The following is an 11,859-nucleotide window of genomic DNA, read 5'->3' as shown; positions in this document are numbered from 1 at the left end:
CCATCAAAGCAGGAAGTTTACATTTTAAAATTTTAAGTTTTATCCTTTTTCCTTGTGTTTCTGTTTATTATTTCTGTCATAAAATGTTATTAAGCAACTTTAAAATCATGTAATAGTATGGATAAAATATTGTTTTTAAGTTTAAATGATAGATTTTGATAAATTACGTGCCTTTCAAAAATGTTGACATTATTGAGTGAATTAAAGTTTATGACAAGTCGGGAAGATGAATTGAGCATTAAAAATACTGATTTTGGTGTATTTAAGTAAGTATCTATCGATATTTTCATTCAAGGATAGCGTTTTAATTGAAAATGAATAAATTGTAGATCCAGTGAAAAATATTCGTCAGCAAATTCAACAGGTGATAGTAAAATTTGTTATTACGCAAAGAAAGATTATGGAGAAAGAAGAGGATTTATAAACTCACTTAATAACAAAGCAAATGCAAAGCTCAAAAGTAATCTCAAGCATGTCGAAGAGGAAATTAAAACCAAGAAAGTGGTTTTTTGTGGCTGGATGAATGAAAAGCAATTCCAATTAATGCTGTGCAATGGACTTTTAATATATATTGAGATTAACATTTTTACTGGAGATATCAAAAAAATTAATTTTGATCGTTATTTCATCGGTAAAATTGTCTCAGAAAATATTTGTGATGGTAAGTGAAAGTAACAAGTGATTAGACATGATTCTAATTGGACATTCTTATATTATTCTAGTTATAATCACAAGACAACATATACTCATATCATATAATGAGAATCAAATAACTTTTGTGCACTTCCAAAAACCATCAGTTAGGAATAATGTACAGAAAATAGCTGCTGGCGATCCAAAAATATTCAATATAATCGTTGATGGACAGACGAAAAAAATCAATAGAAACTTAGTTATCAATCACAGCAATGACCTAGTACTAATATGGACAAAATCATCTCAAAATGAATTCTTTCCTTGGCGTCCAACAGTAAAAGATGAGGAACGAGCGAATTTACACATTTACAAGCTGAATCGACTAAAATTTGACCTATTGTGCTATTATTGGACAGAAAATGATCCAATTGCTTTCGAGTTCTCAACGTTCAATGAAAATGAAATTCATTCTGTAGAACAAAAGATATCAAGGAAGGGCGAAGTAACTGTTGAATCATGTACTTATTATATATCGAGTAGCAAATTTAAAATGCAAAGAACATCTGTGACTTCAATTCCTTTACAAACTGAAGTTTCCTGTAGTGCATTCAGTCCTGATCATGAAAAGCTTTTTATGGGCTGTATTGATGGATCTGTAGTTCTTTTTGATGAAGGTCGAGGAACTACTTATCTTGTGAAAGCATCTTTCATTCCAACACAAGTTACTTGGCATCCAGATTCAGCAATAATTATTATTGCTAATGAACGAGCTCAATTACAGTGCTTTGACATTTCCCTATCGTGCATTAAGAATCAATTATTAAGTGAGGAAATGACTCCTTCAAATGTGCTGGATTTATCAGGATTTTTTGTACGACAACCGATGCTTCAGAAAATTGGATGGAGTAAAAAGCCAGACATAAATTATCATTATGAGAAATATGCACAAGTTGATAATTTCTTACTTCTCTACTTCCAAAATGGTACTTTTGCAACTTTAAGATATATTGGTGGAAGTGGATTGAAAAATGATATTCATACGTCCGGATTAACAGCAGATGTAATCATACAAATGTACATTAGCCTTGATCAGATCGATAAAGCTATTAACGTCTTACTCAGCCTTAATTGGGATAGTTACGGTGCTTTATGTCTATTATCAATTCATAAGATTGCCAATTATATCTTTAAACAACCTGCAACGCCAGAAATGGAAGAGCAACTACAAAAGGCACTAAGTAGCTTTCATATTCCAACGAGACCTTTATGTACAGAAACAGAAAATGAATTTGGAGATAATGTTGATGATATTACAAGAAGATTCTTCCATTATTTGATAAGGTAGGCTGTGGATTCATTTTTATTCTTAACAATTTTATTAATTTTGATTCTATTTCCAGGAATAAATCGTTTGAAAAGGCGTTCAGTCTTGCAATTGACATAAATGATGCTGATTTATTCATGATCCTTCATAAGTGCGCAAAATGTTTAGGCGATACCGATTTAGCTAACGAGTCTTTCAAGAAGGTTGAGGAAATTTATGCAAAAGAGGAAATCGACAGCCATCGTAAGTACACATCTTATTTGAAAAATAACGGTCAATTTGAATTTAAAAAATTGAACCGGTTCAAATCAATTTAAATTTAAATTAAAACTGACGGCTACAAATTTATTCTTCTCTTTAAGACTCGACATGCTCGATAACTTCGTGTTCAATCTGCTCGAATTCGTATCATACAGACAGTGAAGAAGAGGAATCGGAACCAGAAATTTGTGAACAAGATAATAATGCAAATATAGAAGTTATGTCTGATGAAGATTTTGGATCGGAAATCAAGAAAACTCCAGAAAGGGAACTGAAAAAGAGCGTATCAGCAGATATTTTAAATCATCCACCATTACCACGATTCCCACGATTTGATGTGAAAAATTTCCAGAAAAGTGAAAAAATTCCTCCATTGCCAAATTTCAATACACTGCCAAATGAAAGCCACAATTCATTAGTTGTGCATAAGAGAATGACATCGAGTGAATTAACATTGCAGAATGTCACTAAATTCAATAAGACATCATCTAAAACGAAATACAAGAAAGTAGATCCACCAAGCACAAGCACATTTGATCCAATGTCGCTGTTTAATTCCAGAACACAGCATGTTCGTGAAATAAGAGAAATTCTTCCAAGCACTAAGAGTATACCTGAAATTGATCAAACAATTGGCATTCCAGTAAATTATGATTCAACTGACAATTCTCTTAATCCATATTATGCTCATGCAAAAGACAATAGCCAAAATAGTGAGTTTCAACCTTCAACGACTATTCATACGTATCCATTAATATCAGGTACAATTCCATCAATGGCACTTGGATTACAACTCAAAAATATTAACACATTACCATTAGCATCAACATTGACTAACTCAAAACGTGAAATAGGAATTCCAACAAACTCAATTCTATCAAATTCAAATAATGTCCATCCAACAAACAGCAATAGTAACATGAACAAAAAGGAAGGAGGCGAAAAGAATAAAGTAAAATTCTCAGATACTGTACACGTAGCAGTTGTACCTGAAATATCCAGAAAAGAGAAAATAATTAATTTTAATGAACGTGTTGTAAAAAGGAAGACATATCCGCCAGGTTTTGATCCAATAAAGCGTGAACTAGCTGAAAGTTTGCCACTTTGTCATCCAAATGAAGAATATTTGAAGGACTTCCTGCCTGCGCCAGACAAAGTAAAGGATTTTAGCGGTAAGGAAGAGAAAAAGAAGCCATCCATAAAAGTTGTGAATTTCGGAGTATTATAATATTAATAATGAAGACTGAAAAATGTACTATCAATAATTTTAATCTTATGACCGTCCAATTTTGAAGATCTAATAGATTTTATGTATTATTTTTTCTATATATTTTAATCAATAAATGTAGTTATACTATAATTTTAAAATTATTTGCGACCTTTTGTTATTGGTCCACCAGCTGCTTCCAATTGTGCTTTAAGATCCAGAAGTTCTTTGTCTGGTACATATCGACTTTCCTCAATAAAGTCTGTATGATGCACAACTGATAATGTAACTCCTTCAGGAAGACCTGACTGAACAAAACGCAGAAAGACTGGATAGATTGGTGCTAAAATATCCGAAATCTGGATATATCGTTCATATTTTGTTAGATTATATTCACTTTCTATGTTTGAACTGTTCGGTTTGTATCGTACAACTCTAGTTTTCTTTGGTGGATGTGCCCAACATTCAGACACATCAAAATCTAATGATTCTGCAATTCTATGGACGAATCTCTGGTAACTCTCAAGAATTGGATAATCATATCCAGTTATTTTCACGTTAATTACATCATATGTTGGATATTTAGGCTTCATTCCTTCTAAATAAGGTGGCTCGTACAAAGATGCATTTCTCTTGCTAAATTGCAGAAACACTGGCTGTTTCGTGGAATTAAATAGATTAAACAAAAGCGGAGTTGCTCGCTGGAATGATCAAATATGTTGATTAGAGCTTATTAATTTAATTAATCACAAAAATCTTACTTTTAGCATGTTGTGTAAAAAATAGAAACAAAACTAGCAAAAATACAGACAAACAAGTCGAATTATACGCAATTTTACTTGTTCTGTAATAATAAGTTAAGCATTTTAGAACATCTTTAGCACTTAACCCTACTTCTTTCTTTTTGTTTATTTCTGCCCGAGAAATCGCATGTAAGTCGAATAAAATTAATTATTTTAATAGTTTCCAGTAGCTTTTTCAACAATTATATGCTTGCAAAATGATGCAGACTACTAGTTGAACAAGCTGAACATGGAGTACAGTGCTTAACTAAATAAGAAATGACAAAAAATAATGAAATTAAATTTTTGATTATTTTTTTTAGATTTTTGAAGCAGAACATCCACAATGACTAGAACTCATGGTTATCGTCGAGGAACTCGCGACATGTTCTCGCGAGACTTCCGTAAACATGGAACAATCCCATTAGCAACATACATGCGAGTTTATAACATCGGTGATTATGTTGACATTAAGGTATGTATTTTACAGCTGGATCTTTCGGATGTTCAGATTCCTAACAAATTGTTGGTTTTTATTATTTGTAGGGTAATGGTGCCGTTCACAAAGGTATGCCATTCAAGGCATATCACGGAAAGACTGGACGCGTCTATAATGTAACACCACATGCATTGGGTGTAATAGTAAATAAACGAGTACGCGGCAAGGTTCTACCAAAGCGTATCAATGTCCGTGTTGAACATGTTAAGCCATCAAAGTGTCGTGAAGAATTCTTGGCTAGAGTTAAGTCAAATGACGAGAAACGTCGTGAAGCTAGAGCTCAAGGAAAACAAATCATCCTTAAGCGTAAACCTGTAGACCCATTGAAGGCACGAGTGATCGAAAACCCACCACAACCCGTTTTCCTCGCTCCAATTCCATATGAATTTGTCGCTTAAATGCGCATTTACTATTATTGGATTCAATAATTTATCAATAAATTGAAACATCTGAAGATAAATTGCTACCTTTGCTTCTTTTATTCATTCTGGAAGTTTAAGTGACTTACTGGATCTTTTGAAAATTTTATTTTGTTTACAGGTTTCCATTTAGTGAATTGTATATTTCAGAGTGATTTTCAATCAGTTTCTCAACTACAGAACTAGATCTATAATTTAAATGTTGGACTTCATCAGACTTTGCAATTTGCTGTTCATCAGAATTAAAGTTAATCCTACGGATTAAAAATTAAATCATTGGATTTAAAAAATGTTCAGTTATACTTCATTTCAGTTCAGTTCATTTACTTTTTTCAAATTTTTAATTTAACGGATTCTTTCAATTGAAATTTCCTGAAAATAAATTGGAAAATGCAAAAAATTGTTACTTAAATATTCATCGAGAAACTTTATTAATTAATATCTTTATATCAATTGATTCAAATCTCTAGTAAATTAATAATTTGCACAAAGCTCAGAATTATGGCCTAAAATGGTCGAAATATAAAAATCTAGAGTAACATCTTCTGAAGGTCGCTGTCAATGATTTCTTTATAATTTTTACAGTCCAGTAATCCAGGATGTTCGTTAAATTCGATTACATTTACTTCTTTTTGAACCTCCAAAATTTTCGTTGACTCAATTGACTGATAAAAGTTGGGATCCTGAAAATGGAAGCAATCATTAGTGAAAATATACAAATATTCCTGTTTGGAACCAAGTGGATCAATATACGTTAAAACTACTTCATGACAAGCTAATGCCCAGTTGATGACTAGTTCTAACGTATTATTGTCTACTCGGGCATGCAATAACTGTGATCTATTTAAAGCCACCGACGTAGGTTACTTACATTATTTGAATCTTCCGACTGTCTCATACAGTAAAATCCAAATTCACTTGGATGTTGGATAAGGTGAATTGACATTTTTTCTAAATTTAAATAAATTTGTTAGAGAAGTGCTAAGATCACCAAATAAAAACCAGAGCTCGAAGTTGACTCGGATTTTGTAGACTCAAGTTGACTCGATTCCATATCAAATTTGAGTCGACTTCGAGCTCTAATAAAAATATTTACTTTCTTTATGGCACCCATGCATGCAATATAAGCACTGGTACATTCCATAGCAGTGTGCTTTAAATGCTTGATCCAATACGTGAAGACATTTTTCAACTTTCCTTATTTCATTTTCTTCCCGATGATCTCTTTCACAATGCTCAAGGAACTGCTTTAAAGGATAATATCCAACTTCGCATACTGAAATTCAATAAATCATGGATTAAATATGACAATAATTAATGAGTTACTAAAATAATCTTACCTTTACACATTAAAGGAACTACATATGTCTTCCGCTTTTCTAATAAACGTCCCATGACTCTATTTTTAGCAAGCTGAAGTTTCTCTTTTCCTTGACATTCGTAAATTAAAATAACTTTATTTTTATGTGATATCTCCCAATGTTCCAAGCATGTCTCCTTAACGCAACTTCTAAAGAAGCAAAATCCACATTGGTAAATGTCTTTTCGATGGATATCATTAATATGATGCACAAGTGATTTAGGATCTTTCTCTCTAAGTTGACAATAAGAACAACAGAGGTAATAGTCATAAATAGTCATCAGTTCCTCAGACTCTTTTAATTTTAGCTTGTTCTTTTCATGCTCATCGTACACAGACTTCATTTCCGTTTTGTATTTCTCAGCTATGCTCTCGTATTGCTTCTTCATTTCATTATCATGAAGAGTCAAATGATTTACCATTTTAATAGGATAATCTGTATATAATGAGCACTTTTTACCCATACATTTGAACAGAGCTATTAATGGATACTTTTTGGTCATATTCCTATATGCTATTTCATATTTTTCATTTGTTCTTATTCTTTTTGGATCTGCTTCCCAGCACATTAGGTCTAACCCTTTAAAAACTCTCAAGTTTGGTGTCATTTGCTTTTGATAAGGCAATGGACTCGATGTCGGAGAGAGCAAAGGATATACCCTTTTTGGAGATCCTAAACAGTTTGGAATAGGACTTTGTATGGATTTTGTAGCTTCTTTGCTGGGTATACAATTGGATCTACTTGTTTCAAAACTCTTGACAGGCATGCTATCAATTCTCTTGTAAGGATATGAATCATTTCCATTTTTAAGCAGCTTATGCTTTAAACTTGGTGAAGCTATTCTATGTTTTTCCTTATCTACTTTTGTTGCATGATGATTTGGTCTTGGTGATGAATCCCCAGATGATGATTCATATTGATTCAGATCACGTTGCCCTTTTTGAGGACTTAAAGACGTAATAGAGTCTATCCTTAATGATAACTTAGGTCTTTTGTTCGCATGTGCATTTGACATTCTTTTGGCTCCATCTGAGTAGTTTGAGTAATTATTTACATTTTTGGACTCTTGGTGTGTCCTTGTGTTACATCCATTTAATCTAAAAATTTCTCTTTCTTTGAAAAACTGAATTCTTTCTTCAATTTCTTCTTCCTGCTTAATTTTGGTATTTCCCATTACGTCACAATTTGCCATAGGTTCTTCTTCCTTTTTGATAATTATTACAGCTTTATTCAGATGAAAATTAATAAGATGCTAAAATTCCTCTTCAAGATTCTTTGTTGGAATTGAGGTTTGGCATAAATGGCAAAAGGTATATTGACACGAATTGTTATCAATTTGGTGCTGATCACGAATATGTTGAAGGAATTTCTCTTTGGATTTTGCTTTGTAATTGCACCAGTCTGAATAGCATCTGAATGATAAATTCTCGTCTGAATGCTGGCAGTAGCCGATGCTTGAAACTCTATTGAAAGCTTCTTCAGTTACTTTGACTCTTGGTTTGTACTTTTTGTTCGTTTCAGTGACTTCAGAATTTGATTCCTTACCATCGACCGTAAGATTATTGTAATTAAAGAAGGACTGTCTTCTCTTCCTAAATGGTAAATTGGATTCAATTTGTTCCTTATCAAAACTTTGTTTTCTTAAATTCTCGAATATTTTTGGAGCTGGTATCAATGTTGGCATAACTTTAGAAGGTTTCAGATTAGTATAATCTGGTGCTTCCTCTAATATTGGCAGTATATCGTTGTCGTCCTTTTCGTTTAAAGTTTCAGTGATATCTAACATCTGCTTTTAAAATAGAAAATAATAATTAGTGGTGAAAATAGTGATCTTAATTTATTAATGCACGAAGTTACTGTCTGTAATGACAAACAGGAATGAAATAATGCGATTTTTATGTTGATAAATTTATGGAATAATCAAATGTAATGTTTTCGTGTTTTAATGTTGATTACTTAAATGTATCCTCGAAACGGAATTACACATTAGATATTTATGTGCTACCTGTATCCAGCTATTACAATTTAAAATCACTAGTAGGCATTTTAAAGTACTGTAAAATTGTTTATTTTCATGCTGACACTTACGTAAAATATTACGTAAGCAATTTAAGTGTTACGTAATAAAATTCAAAATTAAAATATTCGTTAAATTTGCGAGTTAAGAATCTCTAAATGCTTAGGAAATTTGTGCTAAATAAGTAAATTAACAAGACGGATGTATCCATAGTTATCTATGTTTTTTTCGTTTGACTGCGCAAAATGTGTTATTTTTTGGAAATAATTCATGCAAATTTTAATTATTTAAAATAGCTTACTAAGATTTGGATTTTAGTGATATTTTCTTATTGATTCCACGTTGAAGGAATAGATTGATATTTAACACCTGTTAACACGTTTAACACATAAATCACCAATATAACTAGTTATCAACTTACAAAATAAATTTAATCCACGATTTTCGCAACAAAATTAAGTTTAATTCTTGTTAAGAGCAATTACAACTAAACCTGATTACACAAAGTTTGGATACCTGAGTATAACTTTGTTTATTTCCACAAACAATGCACAAAAACCAACGACAACGCAATAAAGTTTTTAACAAAAAATTAAAAATCCCTTCTTTCCAACTCGACGGCTACTGAGCTTCTAATCCTCTCAGTCAAAAAATATTTGAGAGAGGAACTAGAGTAAAGCGACGATAAGAATTAAAACATAAGCAAAATATGAGTCAAGTTAATTAATATAATGAAGAGAGTTGCCGAAGATCAGTTGACTAATGAACAGCAGAGAGTGTCCAAAGAAGCAATGTGAAGAACTTGAATATTATGTAAATGTGAGAAAAAGAGCATAATCTTAGTGGAATATGAGTCGGTGACCAACACGTGTGATTAAAGTAATTCCGTCAGCATTAATGAATGGAATTCTTATGTCTGATTTTCTTAGTAAATGTCAATAATCGTTCATGTTTACGGTCTGAAATGACGTGCTGATTATGCTCAAATTTTTGAGAATTATTGATAATAAATTCAATGCCTGCATGTTAAATCTCAAAAATCATTTATGGTCAATAAATTTCGTGTTTTATTTTATGACTCTGATGACTTCGCTAGGCAATGAAAAAGTCAACTCGTGCCTGTTGGCCTCGAGGTCTGTGACGATTTATATGCTATAGTGACCTTGAGTGGACCAAGACAAAGAAAATTTCTTGATATTAATTTAGTTCAGCTAACAAGCAATAATCTTGTTAGATGGTTAAAGATCACGCGGTAGGCCAAAGAACTCATGGAAAGAAGGTGTCGATAATAAGTGATTGCCATACAGCTTCAGGCGCCGACGGGACCGGGACCGGGAATACCCAAATACGGGAAATCCGGGACTGTACCCCAAATATTTGGGTGCAAACCCAAATATATTTGGATCTGCTTTAAATTATCACTTTTTAGGTATTAAATAAAAAATTTCATTAAATTTTTGATTTTACAAGTGTCCGTGAAGTTTTTTACCAATTTGAAACCTCATATTTTGAAACATAAAGCTATATAAGCTTACATTAATAAAATTTGCACACTCAATAATGTGTACAATAGTACTTGGAAGTTTTAATTTCAATTCGATCAACATCGGAACGTTCGACTTTTAGTCGGTTGTAGAAAAACCCAGAGTGATCTGTATTAAAATTTTGTAATACAGCACCCGAATAGCATAATTTGGATAATTGATAAAAAATCTTTTACGTTGCGATGTCAGGAGAGACATGACTCTGACTTTTTTTAGGTAAAAATATTTGACAAATATTTGTTGGATTTGGGATATAAATCCGACACCATGCATCAGTTCACCTGCAGTCATGCAACATTCTAGATGCAATTCTGATTAACAACCGTCAGTTGGTCGCATTACTTTGCTAAGAAACATGCATATCTCACTCAATAATGTGTACAATAGTACTTGGAAGTTTTAATTTCAATTCGATCAACATCGGAACGTTCGACTTTTAGTCGGTTGTAGAAAAACCCAGAGTGATCTGTATTAAAATTTTGTAATACAGCACCCGAATAGCATAAATCGGATTTGATATGCAGATAATTGACGTCTCTGAAATGCAGTTTGGTTCGATCAATATGCTGCTCAATTTGTTTGACAGGTAGCCGGTCTAATTCAGTTTTTTAAATTTGTGTCAACAACAACATAAACTCGACATCAAGTTTTGCGTCACTTATTCTTCCTTCAGCATAAATTTCCATACCTTTATCTAATAATTGGCACAATTGAAAACTGTTGTTAATCCTTAGAAAAGACATCCGTAACTGAATATTGTCACATTTATACAGAACAGAAATAAATATTTTTGATGAGAATGTCATTTGATAATTTTGTTTAGTAATTCCATTCTAACGAATAACATTCTTACACGTCAGTAAATCACATTTGTCAACAAGATCGATTGCAAATATCCTTTAATTAAGTATAATTGCATTGCTTCTGTTTTTATGTAATATTGGAAATGACAATTTTTTTGAACACTTGTTGATTGTTTATTGGTTCTGTGTATGAGGACACGTAATTCTCCATAGATACAGAATGATTTTAGCGCAGAATACCATACGAAAGTTTATCAATGAATTTACAGCATGTATCTTAATGGCCACAAACTGATGTATTGGATTACCTGATATTGCAATCAATCAATTAGTTCCAACTGAAATGTTTCACCAAAATTCACAAAAGGATGAAAATGAAAGCAGTTGACAATAGTCAGAATCAAGCAGTAAACTGATTTAATAATATGAAGTAAGAAGTTATGATTTCATATTCTGTGCAGTGATTCACAAACTGTGTGTAATGCTATCTGACATTTGGCTACATTTTAAGTCTACATGCAGTGGTGAGCAATCTTTTTTTCTTTGCGACACACTTAGGAGGAATGGCTCGACCGATACCAAAAAAGGCATACGGTTAGAGCCTGGGTTCAAGGCATTTCCAAAAATATTTTGTGAGACTATGGTGTGCCGCGGCACACTAGTTACTCACCACTGCTTCAGTTTGATGGTGTAGTTTAGGTAAATTTGTACATATCCTTCACCACCGAAAGTGCTAACTTATCAATAAAATTGTCCTTGGAGACACATATAAGCAATATCCATTAATTCGCAACTTTTATTTTTGAAGAATATGACTATATTTTGAACGAACAGTCAAATGACTCTACAAACTGTTTTTCAAGGTAAAAAGTGATCTCCTGATTTTAAAGGTTTAGCAGACACTGCTAATATTTCGACTATATTAATTTAAATCTCTTGTTTACTCATTAAATGAGCATTATGAAGATAAGTAATAATTTAAAATTCTCTGCGGTTATAAGTCATC

At 32.3% G+C, this 11,859-nt stretch overlaps 4 protein-coding genes across 8 annotated transcripts; 2 read left to right on the top strand and 2 right to left on the bottom strand.

Moving 5' to 3' along the window:
- The first annotated feature begins 83 nt into the window (after positions 1 to 83).
- frtz (WD repeat-containing and planar cell polarity effector protein fritz) lies at positions 84 to 3,552 on the top strand. Its single transcript, XM_070642700.1, has 5 exons — positions 84 to 266; positions 330 to 661; positions 723 to 1,977; positions 2,037 to 2,203; positions 2,323 to 3,552. Exons 1-5 carry the CDS (start codon positions 181 to 183, stop codon positions 3,447 to 3,449), a joined length of 2,967 nt encoding a protein of 988 aa, XP_070498801.1. The 5' UTR covers positions 84 to 180; the 3' UTR covers positions 3,450 to 3,552.
- On the bottom strand, positions 3,504 to 4,252 carry mRpL48 (mitochondrial ribosomal protein L48). Its single transcript, XM_070642711.1, has 2 exons — positions 4,190 to 4,252; positions 3,504 to 4,129 (listed from the first exon to the last, which is right to left on the bottom strand). The coding sequence occupies exons 1-2, from the start codon at positions 4,196 to 4,198 to the stop codon at positions 3,590 to 3,592; spliced, it is 549 nt and encodes a 182-aa protein (XP_070498812.1). The 5' UTR covers positions 4,199 to 4,252; the 3' UTR covers positions 3,504 to 3,589.
- Positions 4,253 to 4,272: 20 nt separating this feature from the next.
- RpL21 (ribosomal protein L21) lies at positions 4,273 to 5,169 on the top strand. Its single transcript, XM_070642723.1, has 3 exons — positions 4,273 to 4,360; positions 4,534 to 4,685; positions 4,757 to 5,169. Exons 2-3 carry the CDS (start codon positions 4,557 to 4,559, stop codon positions 5,105 to 5,107), a joined length of 480 nt encoding a protein of 159 aa, XP_070498824.1. The 5' UTR covers positions 4,273 to 4,360; positions 4,534 to 4,556; the 3' UTR covers positions 5,108 to 5,169.
- A 366-nt stretch (positions 5,170 to 5,535) lies between these two features.
- On the bottom strand, positions 5,536 to 11,207 carry LOC139093206 (uncharacterized). 5 transcript variants are annotated; one of them, XM_070643865.1, is made up of 6 exons: positions 9,023 to 9,071; positions 8,808 to 8,875; positions 6,469 to 8,275; positions 6,225 to 6,404; positions 6,000 to 6,079; positions 5,536 to 5,811 (listed from the first exon to the last, which is right to left on the bottom strand). In XM_070643865.1, exons 3-6 carry the CDS (start codon positions 7,679 to 7,681, stop codon positions 5,659 to 5,661), a joined length of 1,626 nt encoding a protein of 541 aa, XP_070499966.1. In that variant the 5' UTR covers positions 7,682 to 8,275; positions 8,808 to 8,875; positions 9,023 to 9,071; the 3' UTR covers positions 5,536 to 5,658. The 5 variants fall into 5 exon arrangements, with proteins under 5 accessions (XP_070499966.1, XP_070499981.1, XP_070499950.1 ...); XM_070643880.1 differs by lacking the exons at positions 8,808 to 8,875; positions 9,023 to 9,071 and adding an exon at positions 11,162 to 11,207; XM_070643849.1 differs by lacking the exon at positions 8,808 to 8,875 and having other exon boundaries at positions 9,023 to 9,129.
- Between the last annotated feature and the right edge of the window lie 652 nt (positions 11,208 to 11,859).

The sequence above is a fragment of the Chironomus tepperi genome, unplaced genomic scaffold (assembly GCF_022539635.2).
Source record: "Chironomus tepperi strain 1889 unplaced genomic scaffold, CSIRO-AGI_Ctep_v1 contig_16, whole genome shotgun sequence".
In the NCBI taxonomy this organism is placed as follows: Eukaryota; Metazoa; Arthropoda; class Insecta; order Diptera; family Chironomidae; genus Chironomus; species Chironomus tepperi.
The sequence above is the reverse complement of the archived record's forward strand: the minus strand, read 5'-3'. Positions and strand labels throughout refer to the sequence as shown.

Coding starts and splice junctions, on each gene's coding strand:
- RpL21 (XM_070642723.1), top strand. CDS start 4,557: ATGACTAGAACTCATGGTTATCGTCGAGGAACTCGCGACATGTTCTCG. Junction 4,686..4,756: donor GTGATTATGTTGACATTAAG/GTATGTATTTTA, acceptor TATTATTTGTAG/GGTAATGGTGCCGTTCACAA.
- LOC139093206 (XM_070643880.1), bottom strand. CDS start 7,681: ATGGCAAATTGTGACGTAATGGGAAATACCAAAATTAAGCAGGAAGAA. Junction 6,405..6,468: donor AGTTCCTTTAATGTGTAAAG/GTAAGATTATTT, acceptor ATTGAATTTCAG/TATGCGAAGTTGGATATTAT. Junction 5,812..5,999: donor AGTCGGAAGATTCAAATAAT/GTAAGTAACCTA, acceptor TTCCATTTTCAG/GATCCCAACTTTTATCAGTC.
- frtz (XM_070642700.1), top strand. CDS start 181: ATGTTGACATTATTGAGTGAATTAAAGTTTATGACAAGTCGGGAAGAT. Junction 662..722: donor CTCAGAAAATATTTGTGATG/GTAAGTGAAAGT, acceptor ATATTATTCTAG/TTATAATCACAAGACAACAT. Junction 2,204..2,322: donor AGAGGAAATCGACAGCCATC/GTAAGTACACAT, acceptor CTTCTCTTTAAG/ACTCGACATGCTCGATAACT.